The sequence below is a fragment of the Nicotiana sylvestris genome, chromosome 2 (genome assembly GCF_000393655.2).
Source record: "Nicotiana sylvestris chromosome 2, ASM39365v2, whole genome shotgun sequence".
Lineage (NCBI taxonomy): Eukaryota > Viridiplantae > Streptophyta > Magnoliopsida > Solanales > Solanaceae > Nicotiana > Nicotiana sylvestris.
This window is the reverse complement of record NC_091058.1, coordinates 211,814,742-211,829,518: the sequence shown is the minus strand read 5'-3', so window position 1 is coordinate 211,829,518 and position 14,777 is coordinate 211,814,742. Positions and strand designations below refer to the sequence as shown.

Sequence of the window (14,777 nt, the reverse complement as noted above, 5' to 3'; positions counted from 1 at the left end):
TCAAAATTAATACGTGAAACCTTGGAGCTAACTAACAACTAGTCTTCTCTGTTTCTGTTCTTCTTCTTCTTCTTCATCATCTTCTTCTCTATCTTTGTTTACTGATAAAAATCACAAATCTCAACAAACAATCACAAAACTCTAAATTTAATTCCATTTTCGAATAGCAGCAACAATAAATAGAGAAATCAATGGTAGAAACTGTGATTAATGAAGAGAATCGTTACTTAGAGAAGTTGTCTCTCATCTCCGATGAGAGAAATTTTCCGATGAGAGCAAAGAGATCATACTTTGAGAGGAGTAAATGATAGACTGTGCAACAAAATTCCTTTTTTTATTTTTTTACGTAATCAGATTAACATATATTAATTAAACCTAATTTTAAGATTAACACAATTAAATATCTACGTGGATTGCCATGTGGTAGGTTTTAAAAATTATTTAGAGAGTATATCACATACCTTAATAAGAATGAGACGGAGGTCTTATTACGAAGGGAATGAGTTTTCGGGGATAGACGATAGTTTAGATAGGAAACTCACAAATATTATATTAGTTTAGTCGGGTTTGAGGGTATTAACTCTAAATTAAATGTCCAAGACATAATTTTTAAATTCTGACTCGTATCTGAACGTAAATTATTTTCTTATTCTATAAAAGACAAAATACATTCCAAAATTGTCAGTTACTACCTTTTCTTATATATTTTATCAGTTATTTCTTGAAGGGCTGTAATATTTAAAAAGTAGTGTTTTCTTACGTACAAATAACTGCATGGAAAATGTAATTCCACTGTTCCAACTTCCACGTGGCAGAAGCTTGGCCTTAGAGAAAGTTTATTAAATTCCATTTTGGCCCACTAACAACTCTTCTTTTCCAAATCCCACCACTACTTTTTACTTTATTCTATTTTATCCCCCCATATCTTTCCTCAGTATAATATAACGAATCTTCTCGTTCACGCTTTCATTTCCACCATCGTTTTTCCAGTTCTCTTGTTTTGATTCCACGCAAAAACCCATTCAAAATAATCCCGTAAAAATCCCAAATCACAATTATATATAAAGCAGAGAAATTTGCCCAAAAAGGCAAGAATATTTTCAAGTTCTTTTTTGGGGGGGATTCTGATTTTGATTCAAAAACCCATTTTTAAGCCTTTTAACACAGACGCAAATCATTGGATTTTTAAAGACTGTGAATTTTTACAAAGTTGAGAACTTTATTAAAAGAGAAGAAAGCGAGAGAAAATTGAAAAAAAGTGTTTGGTTTGATGTTTTGTTGAAATTTTCGTTGATCACAATTCGATTCAGAGACTTCTGTGAATTTACAAAATAATTGGAAAAAAAAAAAAGAGAGAAGATAAAAGGAGGGGTTTTGTTATTGGAATTTTGATTTGCAAATAGAAAAAGATGGGCAGGGCTTTGTTCTGTTATTCTACAAACAATGAAAAGTATGATTCTTTAACCCCCCCCCTCTCTCTCTCTCTCTCTCTCTCTCTATTTGTCAATTGTTAGTTGGTAACTTGGTATAAATTGACGGGTCCTGAATTTGCTCATCCTTTATTTTAAGCTTCTAATTATTGCTTAATAGTTGGTTCTACTTTAATCCTTTTAGTTATGAGTTCCTTTAACCATCATCATTACTGTGTTGTTTGGAATTCTGTTTTCTTAATATGATGGTGGTAATTTTTTTATGATAACTGTATGGTTGAGTCAGCTTGCGCGCACTTCGATTATTCCACCGGATAGCTACTACTTCCCACTGATACAATTAACAAGTAACTTTGTTCATCAAGACTTAGGTAGGAAAAAATTACTTAAATGATGGTGGTAATATCTGAACTGGGCCCAAACTCAGCTAGTTAATATGGATGTTGAAAAGCTATGTTTTCTTTTCCTTTTTTGTAATTTAAAGTGGAACTTTAATTTCATTGTTTTTTAGAGCATTAAGGGACAGGGAAAGAGTATGAGTAGGGGCTCTTGTATATAGAGCTAATATAGAATTGTGTGTCATTGCGGGTTGAAGCGTTACTATTTTTGGCCTAAAGCTCCCTTTTTTCCTTTTCTTTTGGGGGGTGGGGTGGGGGGTTGGGGGGTGGGCTTATGAAGTTGCGTTGTTTCGGAGTAGTTCTGGGTTTCGAAAGAAATTTCGACACTTGGCTAAAATCTACTAGTAAACATGTGGAGTTTTGTAAACAATGATGTTCTTGATATGAATTTTGGTATCCTTTTAGATTGATTATCCATGATTATGAATCATATGAAATGTCACAATTCAAGAGAACTGTAAGTTTTTGTATTTTTTGGGCAAACGAGTTAAATTCATTGTTGTTGGTGTTGCTGATTGTTAAAGCATTCTGAGAGGGCTCGTTATATGAAGAATGATAATAATCCGGGGAAGGCTCGCAGAAGTTTGAAGTTGAGGAAGATAATGAAGTGCTTCTGCTCGGGGGAACAATTACAGATAGATGACAGGGATGAATCCCTCGCGACTAAGGATTACACAACACGTCTCCGTTCATCAAGAGCCAGAGAAGCTGAACAAAAGCCAGATATTGGTGATATTGAAGAAGCTGAATCATCTTTGCGCGAGAGTGGTGCTTTGAATTATGAGGTACCAATCACAAAAGTTTGCCCGTATCTCTCTGTCTCTCTCTCTCTCCCTACAATATTGCCATGTTAAGTTTGCCTTTAGTGTAGCATCTCATCCTAAATTATTTCACGTTTTGATTGGCATGTACAGTCAGACCACTTTATAACAGTCATCCTCTATAACAACATTTTACTCTAACCAAGTTTCCTTTGGAACATAGTTCTCTTTATATCAACATTTCGCTGTAGCAGCCAAAAAATGTCCGGACAAATGATCTACTTTGTCCGGACATTTATACTATTATCTACTATAGTTTAAAATGTCGCTATAGAGAGGTTTGACTGTGTTGGAATTATCCATATGTGACAGTTAAACTATTATCTACTTTCTAGGAAGCGAGGGCATTGCTTGGAAGATATGAGTACCAAAAGGGAAATATAGAGGCTGCTCTACATGTGTTTGAAGGAATAGATATTGCCTCAGTGACTACTAAAATCAAAGTCACCCTTGCCATAAGAGCTCGAACTAAAAAGAGACGTTCACAGAAGTATGATAAATCACCAATGTCAATACATGCTGTGAGTTTGCTCCTGGAAGCAGTCTTTCTTAAAGCAAAATCGTTGCAGGTTCTTGGGAGGTGTAAAGGTTAGACTATACGTAGTAGTCTTTCAGTTCATTTTTCGTAATCAATATATTTTCTTACATATGTCCAAATAGAGCGAAATGAATTATGACAATTCATATAGCCGACCCCAACAAGCTTGCCATTGTTGCATAGTAGTTGTTATAATATCTTTGTTTAGGTGTTTCAATTTGACAGTCATTTTCAGTTACGACAACTTTGGTCAGTATGCTGAAATTAGTGTGTTAATGTTATTCATCAGGTGTATTTGCAAACTTTTTTATGTGTACGAGTTATGTTCAACTCTGTTAAAATTTGCACTACCTCTCTTGCAGTACTGTATCCATCCTCTGGGCCTTCCATCGAACAATGCAAATTATTTTCTGTTTTTGTTGATTGCTAGTGCTTGTTAAGTTCATTGTTTGGTCTTACTTTTTCTTTTAAATCACGAGTGTTAATTTTCGAGATGACCTGGTAAATTTCATAATTTGGCTTTTTAGTTAGATTTTTCACTTTTGGGGTAGTATGAGAAAAGCTTTTCCTTGCTTCTGAGATACCCTACATGCGCACATCTCTATCTGCCTCCTGAGGCAGCTTTTGTACATTTTTATTCTGCCATGTCTACATGTGATTGTGCACACAACATGATAAGGAATTATGTGAACCTGAAAGCCTAGAAACTGCGGGTTTTATCTTTATCTGATGCATTCCCCAAATATTTTTGCAGAAGCTGCTCAATCGTGCACTGTTATTCTGGACATTGTTGAATCTTCATTACCAGAAGGCTTGCCTGAAAACTTTGGTGCTGACTGTAAATTACAGGAAACTCTCAGCAACGCTGTTGAGCTGCTTCCCCAATTATGGATACTCGCAGATTCACCACGGGAAGCAATTATATCATACCGCCGAGCTCTTCTTCATCGGTGGAATCTTGATGTCCAAACTAATGCAAAGATTCAAAAAGAGTTTTCCATTTTTCTTCTATATAGTGGAAGTGAATACATCCCCCCTAGTCTCAGATTCCAAATGGACAGTTCATTTGTTCCCAGAACTAATATTGAAGAGGCCATTCTTCTCTTAATGATTTTATTGAGGAAGGTTACTCTACAAAGTATAGAGTGGGATCCTTCGATTCTTGACCATCTCTCATATGCATTATCTATCTCAGATGGCCTAACGGCTCTGGCTAACCAAGTAGAAGAATTGCTTCCTAGGAATATAGATCAACGTGAACGGTATCTTATCTTAGCTCTCTGTTATTACGGAGGAGGAGATAACTTTACCGCCTTGAACTTGTTGCGGAAACTATTGAGTAGTTCCGAGGATCCCACTTGTGTTCCAGGTTTATTGCTGGCTTCAAGAATCTGTGCTGAAAGCTTAGAGTATGCAGGAGATGGCATAAATTTTGCTCGCCGAGCTATCGAAAGAATGCAAGGAAGATGTGATCGGCTGATTGGTGTTGCAAACTATGTCTTAGGTCTTTCCCTTTCAACACAGTCTAGAGCGGTTTTGAAAGATTCTGAGAGGGTTAAGATGCAATCAGAGGCACTTCAATCCTTGGAATCCGCTGGAGAACTGACAACGATGAATGACTCCAACGTCATTTACCATCTTTGTGTAGAAAATGCCGAGCAAAGGAAGTTGGATATGGCACTCCATTATGCTAAGTGCTTGCTTAAATTGGAAGATGGGTCTACTCTGAAAGGGTGGATGCTGTTAGCTCGGGTGTTATCAGCTCAGAAGCAGTTTCCGGAAGCCGAAACTATCATTGATGCAGCTCTAGATCAGAGCGGAAAGTGGGATCAGGGAGAACTGTTGAGAACCAAAGCTAAGCTCCAAATTGCACAAGGCCAAGTGAAAAGTGCAATAGAAACATATCGTCAGCTTCTTGCTGTTCTTCAGGTCCAGAGAAAAAGCTTTGGATTGGCGGAAAATCTCAAGGTAAGTTGATTGCCCTTATGAGGTGGACTATTTTCTAGAAAGCTTCATCATCCTCTATGTTGGTTGCAAATGAAATAACTATACAGTCTATGTGAGACTAACTGAGTAGAATTTGAGCTGCTTCTTATGGAGCATTCGTTGATGAGGCAGCTGTCAAGCTAGAAATGTGTCCAGGATGGTGTCGGTTAATACAAAAAAAAATATGGCTATGGAAAAGGCGAAAAGCTATAGAGTTAACCTTAATGCAGAGATTAATAGTCCCATATAGTTGATAAAGCCTAAATGATTAAATGCGTGTAGAAGGCTCCCTCTTTGAGGGGAAGATTTGGATATATGCAATGGATTTGATCTAGAGAACGGAGCTGTAGCTGAACATATATACATGCCTTATAGCTTCCAAGAACATGTTTCCTTGAGATGTGTGGGTTAGCGCCAAATCATGGTTTCGAATCCTGTTGTAGACAAAAGCCTGGTATGTGTGTGTGTGGGGGGGGGGGGGGGGGGGCATTGTCCACCTAGCCTCGAACCGTGTGCCTCTAGCTCTCTGGAATTTGGTTATCGAAAAGAAAAAAACATGTTTCCTTGAGATGAATTCAAGATTAAAGTCTACATTGAAATAATTTTGTTCTTGCAAACATTTTGATTCTCTGTGTGTGTTGGTGGGAGTTTCTGAAGTATGACCTTTCTTCTCTGTTGAAGCCAGAGAAGTCTGTTCATTGTCATTGTTATGAATTGCCTAACTGTCTACATTTTCAGTATGGTACAAATAAAATGTTCGCTTTTGGGGGGTTGGGGGAGGAAGGTGGGGATAGGTTGGCTTTATAAGTTTTTTTGGGCTTTTACATGTAGGAGGCATTTTTATATATTTTGGCTATATTCTCCAGGTGTCGCTGACAATATTTCATGATTATGGAAGGATTAAAAGTAAGTCTTTAGTTTCTTAGAGAGCTGGTAGTAGGAGAAATTATCTTAAGTGGCGTAGATTCTTTCCCTAGAATAGAGTTTTATTTCAAGGTAAAAAAATTATACTATGAAGTTTCATTGAAGTTGGTACATTAACTTGAACATTCGAGTTATTAGCTCTGGCTTGCAAGTTATTTCATCCACCGTCATGAAGTTCTATAGAATTTATTAACTCATTCATTGACGATAAGATTTGCGACATTGATTGATAAGAGAAGAGACCATGCTACCTGAAAAGCCAAACTTCCCATTTTACCCGTAATGAGATGATTTATAGCCACACAAATATATATGGATTGTTTTAGACCACAAGTTTCAAAATTTTCTGTTCTTTCTTAAACTCCGTGCCCGGTCAAACATGAGTTTTATTTTTTAATTAAGCAGATCTTAATCCTCTGCTTTCATCTTCATCTTTTTTTGGCTCTTTTAATGTGCAACCAAGGCTTGCAGCTTTGACTCAACTACCTTCTTTCTTACGAATCCCTTTCTGTTGTCTTGCTTGCTGCCCCTTTCCAACCCCTCAGGAAATTATTATTATTATTATGATTTTTTTGTTGAAAGGAAGAAGTTATATGTTTAATGTTCATTTATTTAATAGGAGGAAGGAAACCGCAATAGAACTATGGAGCTGGAAATGTGGCATGATCTTGCTTCCATCTACATTAAATCATCTCAGTGGCAAGATGCAGAGATCTGTCTTTCCAAATCTGAGGCCATTAGTTTCTATTCCGCTTCTCGATTGTATATTTCTGGTAGATATATTTCACTCATTATCTCCTCATGCATTGCTTAGTGCTTACTATGCTAAATCATTTTCATGTATCTCAGATGTTACATTTTTATTGGTCTTATATTCGTGAGAAAGCAAGCAAAAAGGTTATTGATGATGAAATATATTATGCAGGTTTGCTTCAGCAGTCGAAGGGCCTTTATAAAGCTGCACTAAGAGATTACACGAAAGCTCTAGCTATTGATCCATGCCACATTCCAAGTCTAATATCAACGGCGGTGGTACTTAGGCAGATAGGTGACCATTCTCCTGGGATTGTTAGAAGTTTTTTGATGGAAGCACTACGACTTGATCGGACGAGTGCTTCTGCATGGCATAATCTTGGCCTGCTTTACAAAGAGGAAGGTGAGGCAATGGAAGCAGCTGAGTGCTTTCAAGCAGCTATACTTCTGCAAGAGACTGAGCCGATTGAACCGTTCAGATGACTACCCTTTTGTACATACTTTTTAACAGATTGTTCAAGTCGCAACCTTGCTGCAACGATCATATTCATCTACTGGAGCTAAGATCTTGTAGTTCAATGACACGAGGGAAAGATTTAGCGATTTTGAAGCTTAAGTCGGGGTGCTTCCAAATGATTCATAATGGAGAGATTTTTTGTCAAAAGAGCATGTTTATTCTTTGTCTGATAAGAGAGGAGTATAGAGTTCGAAATGGTAGGCTCTTACTTCCTATAGAACATGCTATTCCACAAAACTTTCTTGCCTTTGGATGTACAGGTGGTTCTGAAACTCACAAGTTTATGATACATTAACAAAGTTGTCCAGACAACATCTTGCAATTGCTCTGTTAAGGAATCAGTTGACCTCGTCCTTGTATCCATGTTGTGTAAAATGTATATTGTAAGACCTAACTTAACAAATACACTGGTTGTATTATCTGGCTATTAGTTGTAGCTAAAAAATTTCAGGGGTACTAATACATTCTCTTTTCATGATATCATCTTTTTTTCCCCAACGAGGATAAAAGAGCTGGACTACTATCACACAGAGCCCCAACTTGCTTGGGATTGAGGCGCAACAGTAGTAGTTGTTGTACTATCACACAGAGGTCAATCTTCACCGCATGTTTTCACGGCGCCTCACATAACGTGTTCGGTCATTATATCTGGGTCTGTCTTGAGCTCTCTGGGGCACTGGCTCCACTCTCCTTTGTCTTTCAGGTGACCTTTGAACTATCTCTCCATTCACAAATAGCTCAGCTGACAATCATCAAATTAGAAAAAAAAAATGTTAGGGATGCAAACCTCATAACATATTATTACTATTTTCAAAGTCCTTGTTTCAATTTGCCATAAACCATGTCTGGTACTCTTCATTGCCGGGCCATAGGCCTAAATACTCAGGGAAACAACCAAAGGTACTACAAATGTTTTGAGCATAAAATATAAGAAGCAGCGGGATATTTACTTCCTAGCACAGACAACAGGATTGAGGCATGGTTGATTGATCGATTAATCATAGACAAAAGGATCTTCTAAACTCAAAGATGTGACGAGGAGATAGAGACAGGCAATAGTGATTGCTAATATAATACCAAAAGAAGCTTGTTTCTTTTCAGCATTTTTACTCATAGATCAATAATTTAGCACAATCCAAAACGGAAAATGAAGAAAAACAAAGAAATGAGACGCAAGAATTTTATATGCTAAGGTCAATGAAGATGTCATTGACGCTTGACAGTAGATTGTAATCAAAGAGAAGATCGAAGAAAAAACAGGCTAAAGAAGTCTATGCGTGCAACACATGCAGGATGTGGATAAGCCAACCAGATCAAAGTGGTTCAAATTTCTTTCCTATTACCACTATAAAACACTAACGACCAAAATAGTTCTATCCTATAAAGGTTCATCACCACGATGCCTCTCGAGGGGAGTACATGTGTGGCCAAACAATTAATAACTACTCAAATGCTGAGGGATCTATTCTCCTCGCTGGGGATCAAATCTGACCCTTCTGAGCTCATTTTTAATTGCAAAAACACAGTACATCGGTGAGCAGCCTAATAGTAATCGACGATTTCCAAGAGAGCTTGGAGACAGTGTGAACCATCGGAATAGCTTAAAACAATGTCAAATAACTGTGCTCAACAGTAACTCAGTCACGGGTAGGTTTCAAAGATAGCAAACAGGGCAAAGGGCACGTCTAGCCAAGCAGGTGTTACCAGTTACCACTGTGGTAGAAAGACCAGACACAAATTATAAAGAAAAAGTTCATGTTTTGCTTCTTAACACAGGTAGATCAGCATCGGGAAAAGATGTACCTCCATAATCCTTGTTCTCTGGATCGACATATGAATCTGGTAGGACAAAGAGAACACCAGGCAAACCTGTAAAGATTTCAAAGCACACTGAGATACATTGAGAGTTTGTGACTAGCATTGATTACTCACTTACGGAATCAATAAATTGATCCAAACACTAACCTTCGAGCTTATTCGATGTCTCTTCATCAATCTCACATCCAAAACCAAAGTATCTTTCGCATGAAACATTGTATATCTTCTTCTTGGCCTCTTCTTCACTAGTTATCATAGTTCAGAACAAAAGCTGGTAATTTAGCATTTGAAATGTCTACAAAACTACTTTCAATCTAAAAAAGCATGGCTAAAAGAAATACTACAAAGCCAATCCAACAGTTTAAGCCAGCAAGTGAAGTACCATTATCGTATTTACAACAGACAAATCCCCTAGGGTCAATGGTGCAGGGTTTGAAACTCAATGGATAATGGGTCTGCCCCTTTACCCTTCTCCCTTAAATACCAAGTCTTTGTTTGCCTAGCCCACACATTACGTGATGCACTCTTACTACGAGACCAAAACTGTAGGGGCCTATTTATCTGTAGGCGTAAGAGTGAACTTAATAACAACACATTCTTAAAAAAATTGAAATATACAGCTCGAGCTAAACGCGGTGGGCATCCCGACCCTGCCCTCTATACATCCTTTAACAAAATATAACAAAACAACTATTAAAAAACTGTCAACCATATATATAAATAATGCAATGCATGTGTAATGCATCCACTTTCCTCTGTGTGAAAATAATCTCTTATAGAAATGTAAGCACGACCGCCTGCAATAGACCAGATGTGATCTTGCCCTTGCTGGAAAAATATGACGAAGAACACTAAAGACTTAGGCTTGAAACGCTTTATTAAAAGCAGTATTTGCTCTCTCTCCTTCCCGAGATTGCTATGGGATTAATGTAAATAGCTTTAGTGGATATGACAAACCTTTGAATTTCTACACTAAGCAAATAGTGCAGAAATTCTATTAGGAAAACAAAAACTCACAGGTTGATCCTTTGTGCAGAAAGATTGGAGAAGAAAGAGAGTTTTTGGAGAAAGGTTGTGAAAGAAGAAAACTCTCTTCTACAAAATTAACGTTAGGATTTTCAAGAAGTTGAAGGCAAAGAATGAAATGGTACAAACTTTTTTTAAACGACACCTTTCTTTATATAAGCAAATTCTAACAATCCCCCACTTGTTTAAATATGAATTAAGATTTAAAGATCAAGTTATGTTTATGCATAGAGTAATGTATCTTTTGATTTGAACATTACCTTAGTGTAATGTCACAAGACGAAATCGAAATCTCATTAGTAAAATAGTTTTGAACATGTTGTTCCTTTTGATAAATTTGGTGACACTATACACATAAACATTTCATCCTGCTGTCCACTCAAACACGCTTAGCATTTTTATCATGGCTATGGGCTATACAACATTCATGAACATTTACGAGAGCAGCTCAACCTCAATCAAAGCGGAAATTTCTATGTCATATAGGTGAAGTTCTTCCAGTGTCTTTATCAAAATTGAGGCACTTGTTCCTTGAATTGAACCTCATTATGAGTATTAGAACTAAAACCTCTTATATGTGACAACTAATGCATATGTCTCATGCTTAAGTACTGAAACACCCACTAATTAGTAACTTGTTACTCTTTGAACCAAAAACTACTCATTTCATAGTGGCGGGTAGGGTTGCCATTTTGGTGGACCTAATTAAGGTATTTAGCTTAATCAAAGATTCAAACTCGAAGTTGTTTTCACCAAGTTCCTTATAAGAGGTTTTTTAATTATTAGTCAAACAACTTTTTGAATTTGCAACTGTGAGAAAAATGATTGCATCTTAAAATGACTCTCTCGCATAATGAGAAATTTTCCAAAATAAGTTGATTTTAGAAGCTTGGCCAAACATGCTATTAGCTTGACTTCACATTATATACATTTTATATGCTCGAGCTAGAGTGGCTTGATTATCACAAAATTGAGCTCACACTTTTTTTTTTTTATAAGGAAAATTGAGCTCACACTTTGTGAAATCAATGGAATTTCTAAAAGAAAATGTAGGCCTAATTAAGGAATTTTGACACAACCAAAACTCAAAGTTGTTTTCACCAACTTCCTTATAAGAGGTTTTCTAATTATTAGTCAAACTACTTCGCAACTGCCAGCTAAATGATTGCATCTTTAATTAACTCTCCCTCCCAACATCCCTCCCTCTCTCTCGTAAAAGACTTAGTTTGACTTCACATTATATACATTTAATATGCTCGAGCTAGAGTGGCTTGATTATCACAAAATTGAGCTCACACTTTTTTTTTTGATAAGGAAAATTGAGCTCACACTTTGTGAAACCAATGGAATTTCTAAAAGAAAATGTAGGCCTAATTAAGGAATTTTGACTCAACCAAACTCATAGTTGTTTTTACCAACTTCCTTATAAGAGGTCGCAACTGCGAGCGAAATGATTGCATCTTTAATTAACTCTCTTTCTCTCTCTCCCTCCCTCCCTCCCTCTCTTGTAAAAGACTTAGTTTGACTTCACCTTATATACATTTAATATGCTCGAGCTAGAGTGGCTTGATTATCACAAAATTGAGCTCACACTTCTTCTTTTTTTATAAGGAAAATTGAGCTCACACTTTGTGAAATCAATGGAATTTCTAAAAGAAAATGTAGGCCTAATTAAGGAATTTTGACTCAACCAAACTCAAAGTTGTTTTCACCAACTTCTTTATAAGAGGTTTTCTAATTATTAGTCAAACTACTTCACAACTGCGAGCGAAATGATTGCATCTTTAATTAACTCTCTTTCTCTCTCTCCCTCCCTCCCTCTCGTAAAAGACTTAGTTTGACTTCACATTATATACATTTAATATGCTCGAGCTAGAGTGGCTTGATCTTGATTATCACTTGAGCTCACGCTTTTTTTTTTTTGATAAGGAAAATTGAGCTCACACTTTGTGAAATCAATGGAATTTATAAAAGAAAATGTAGGCCTAATTAAGGAATTTTGACTCAACCAAACTCATAGTTGTTTTTACCAACTTCCTTATAAGAGGTCGCAACTGCGAGCGAAATGATTGCATCTTTAATTAACTCTCTTTCTCTCTCTCCCTCCCTCCCTCTCTCTCTTGTAAAAGACTTAGTTTGACTTCACCTTATATACATTTAATATGCTCGAGCTAGAGTGGCTTGATTATCACAAAATTGAGCTCACACTTTTTTTTTTTTATAAGGAAAATTGAGCTCACACTTTGTGAAATCAATGGAATTTCTAAAAGAAAATGTAGGCCTAATTAAGGAATTTTGACTCAACCAAACTCAAAGTTGTTTTCACCAACTTCCTTATAAGAGGTTTTCTAATTATTAGTCAAACTACTTCACAACTGCGAGCGAAATGATTGCGTCTTTAATTAACTCTCTTTCTCTCTCTCCCTCCCTCCCTCTCGTAAAAGACTTAGTTTGACTTCACATTATATACATTTAATATGCTCGAGCTAGAGTGGCTTGATCTTGATTATCACAAAATTGAGCTCACACTTTTTTTTTTTGATAAGGAAAATTGAGCTCACACTTTGTGAAATCATTGGAATTTATAAAAGAAAATGTAGGCCTAATTAAGGAATTTTGACTCAACCAAACTCATAGTTGTTTTTACCAACTTCCTTATAAGAGGTCGCAACTGCGAGCGAAATGATTGCATCTTTAATTAACTCTCTTTCTCTCTCTCCCTCCCTCCCTCTCTCTCTTGTAAAAGACTTAGTTTGACTTCACCTTATATACATTTAATATGCTCGAGCTAGAGTGGCTTGATTATCACAAAATTGAGCTCACACTTTGAGTAATCAATGGAATTATTAAAAGAAAATCCCTTCTTTGCTTGCTTCAGTACTAATGATGCAAATTCTACTCTCGAGATAAACATCCAACATGTGGTGAATTTATAATTTCACAAATTATCCAACTTGTGTGGTATAATTTTCTAAAATAGCATGAAATTTTGGGTATTAAAGACTCAAATCTTTAGTTTTCTTCTTCATAAAGTTCTAACAATATTACTTCTTTTTTTTGAAAGGTGTCTTGTAACTTCATAAGAAAAAAGGTGTCTTGTAAATGAAATGGTGTATACTTCCATTCTTTGCCTATACACTACTACAAGTAGTTTTGTATTTGGATTTCAACTTCTTGAAAATCCTGACATTACTTTAGTAGAAGAAAGTTTTCTTCTTTTCCAACCATTCTCCAAAATCTTTTCATATTTGCCTATATAATACTACAAGTAGTCAAAAGCTTTTCATATTTTTTTGATAGTCGTGGTGTCCGGGCCAGCTTGCGCGCAACTCGACTAATTCCACGGGATATCTGCCACCTCCCACCAGCAACAGGTACCAGGTAATTCTATGCACCAAGGCTTGGATAGATGGGAAGAAATCAACTAGTGTGCATCCGTTGGGATTTAAACTTGAGATCAGAGGCGTGTGTAGCATATAAGTAACAGGTGCAACTGAACCCATAACTTTCGACGCGGAGTATAAATTTATGTGTAAAATTTATTAAAATTGCAACAAATAGTAGATTTGAACCCATAGCTTTAAAAATATAATAATTTTAATGCTAAAAATCTTAAAAGCTGAACTCATAGAATTGAAATCCTGAATATGACTTGCCTGAGACCTCATGGTTCTCACCCACTTCATTGACCACTAGGTCACACCCTTGGGTGCAAGCTTTTCATATTTTCTACACAAAATCTTTTCAAGTAATCACAAACTTTTCTTCTCCAATCTTTGCCTATATTTTTGTAATTGGACTTAATGTGATTCGGCTGTAAAATATTCAGCTATAAATTTAGAACAAGTAGCAAAAATTACCTTCCAACAACTTTAGCCAAAGTTTGTATATAACAATCAATCATTTGCTGTTTAGTAGCACCTTCACCTCCAGGTTTATCCATAACTATAAGCCAGTGCTCATAATCACATCCGGGAAAAAGCGGAGCCATTTCAGTAGGCGAGCGGTCGCCGGAGTAATTCGACCCGGAGTTCAACGGCGAGTATGCAGACCGGTTAGCTTTGCATGTTATATTGTTGACCCGACATGACTTTGGCGCCCCGACCTGGATGGAGGTCGGACGACCGACGAGATTTGATGGTCGTAGTTTCGGTATTGTGAAGAAAAGTACGCCGCCGGCAAGAGATACGGAGGTCGACGGAAAGGGAATGGCTGTCGTGCCGGCCATTGTTGGTGGGAGACAGAGGATAAGGGGAGGGTTTATAGTGGGTTTTAAGATAATAATAATAATAATAATAATAATAATAATAATAATAATAATAATAATAAATAATAATAATAATGAAGTTAAACTAAAGAAAATACTTTTCAAATGAGCTTTTATCTCATTATTCAACAATTTTTAAAAATTTAGAAATTACTTCAATTGGTTTATATAAGCAAAGAATGCTATGTTTTGTTTGATTGCTATAAAAATAAATTGAGAAAAATATTTTTCTTCGTATCAAATACATCCAAAATGTTGCTTTGTACTGTACAAATTATATCTACTATTGCCCTTTATGT

The 14,777-nt window shown here is 36.4% G+C and overlaps 2 protein-coding genes across 2 annotated transcripts; one reads left to right on the top strand and one right to left on the bottom strand.

The window, feature by feature from the left end:
• Positions 1 to 1,317: 1,317 nt before the first annotated feature.
• On the top strand, positions 1,318 to 7,847 carry LOC104230487 (protein NPGR2-like). The gene is made up of 6 exons (XM_009783312.2): positions 1,318 to 1,450; positions 2,353 to 2,613; positions 2,985 to 3,237; positions 3,942 to 5,155; positions 6,717 to 6,870; positions 7,023 to 7,847. Exons 2-6 carry the CDS (start codon positions 2,374 to 2,376, stop codon positions 7,331 to 7,333), a joined length of 2,172 nt encoding a protein of 723 aa, XP_009781614.1. The 5' UTR covers positions 1,318 to 1,450; positions 2,353 to 2,373; the 3' UTR covers positions 7,334 to 7,847.
• Positions 7,573 to 14,487, bottom strand: LOC104230486 (multiple organellar RNA editing factor 2, chloroplastic-like). The gene is made up of 4 exons (XM_009783311.2): positions 14,072 to 14,487; positions 9,333 to 9,430; positions 9,171 to 9,236; positions 7,573 to 8,109 (listed from the first exon to the last, which is right to left on the bottom strand). The coding sequence occupies exons 1-4, from the start codon at positions 14,437 to 14,439 to the stop codon at positions 7,967 to 7,969; spliced, it is 675 nt and encodes a 224-aa protein (XP_009781613.1). The 5' UTR covers positions 14,440 to 14,487; the 3' UTR covers positions 7,573 to 7,966.
• Between the last annotated feature and the right edge of the window lie 290 nt (positions 14,488 to 14,777).

Bases quoted from the DNA above. Each gene is read 5' to 3' on its own strand.
- LOC104230486 (XM_009783311.2), bottom strand. From the start codon at position 14,439: ATGGCCGGCACGACAGCCATTCCCTTTCCGTCGACCTCCGTATCTCTT. The intron at 9,431-14,071 runs GTAATTTTTGCT...TATGATAACTAG, and splicing joins TTGGCTAAAGTTGTTGGAAG to TGAAGAAGAGGCCAAGAAGA. The intron at 9,237-9,332 runs GTTAGTGTTTGG...AAATCTTTACAG, and splicing joins GACATCGAATAAGCTCGAAG to GTTTGCCTGGTGTTCTCTTT.
- LOC104230487 (XM_009783312.2), top strand. From the start codon at position 2,374: ATGAAGAATGATAATAATCCGGGGAAGGCTCGCAGAAGTTTGAAGTTG. The intron at 2,614-2,984 runs GTACCAATCACA...TCTACTTTCTAG, and splicing joins GTGGTGCTTTGAATTATGAG to GAAGCGAGGGCATTGCTTGG. The intron at 5,156-6,716 runs GTAAGTTGATTG...TTTATTTAATAG, and splicing joins GATTGGCGGAAAATCTCAAG to GAGGAAGGAAACCGCAATAG.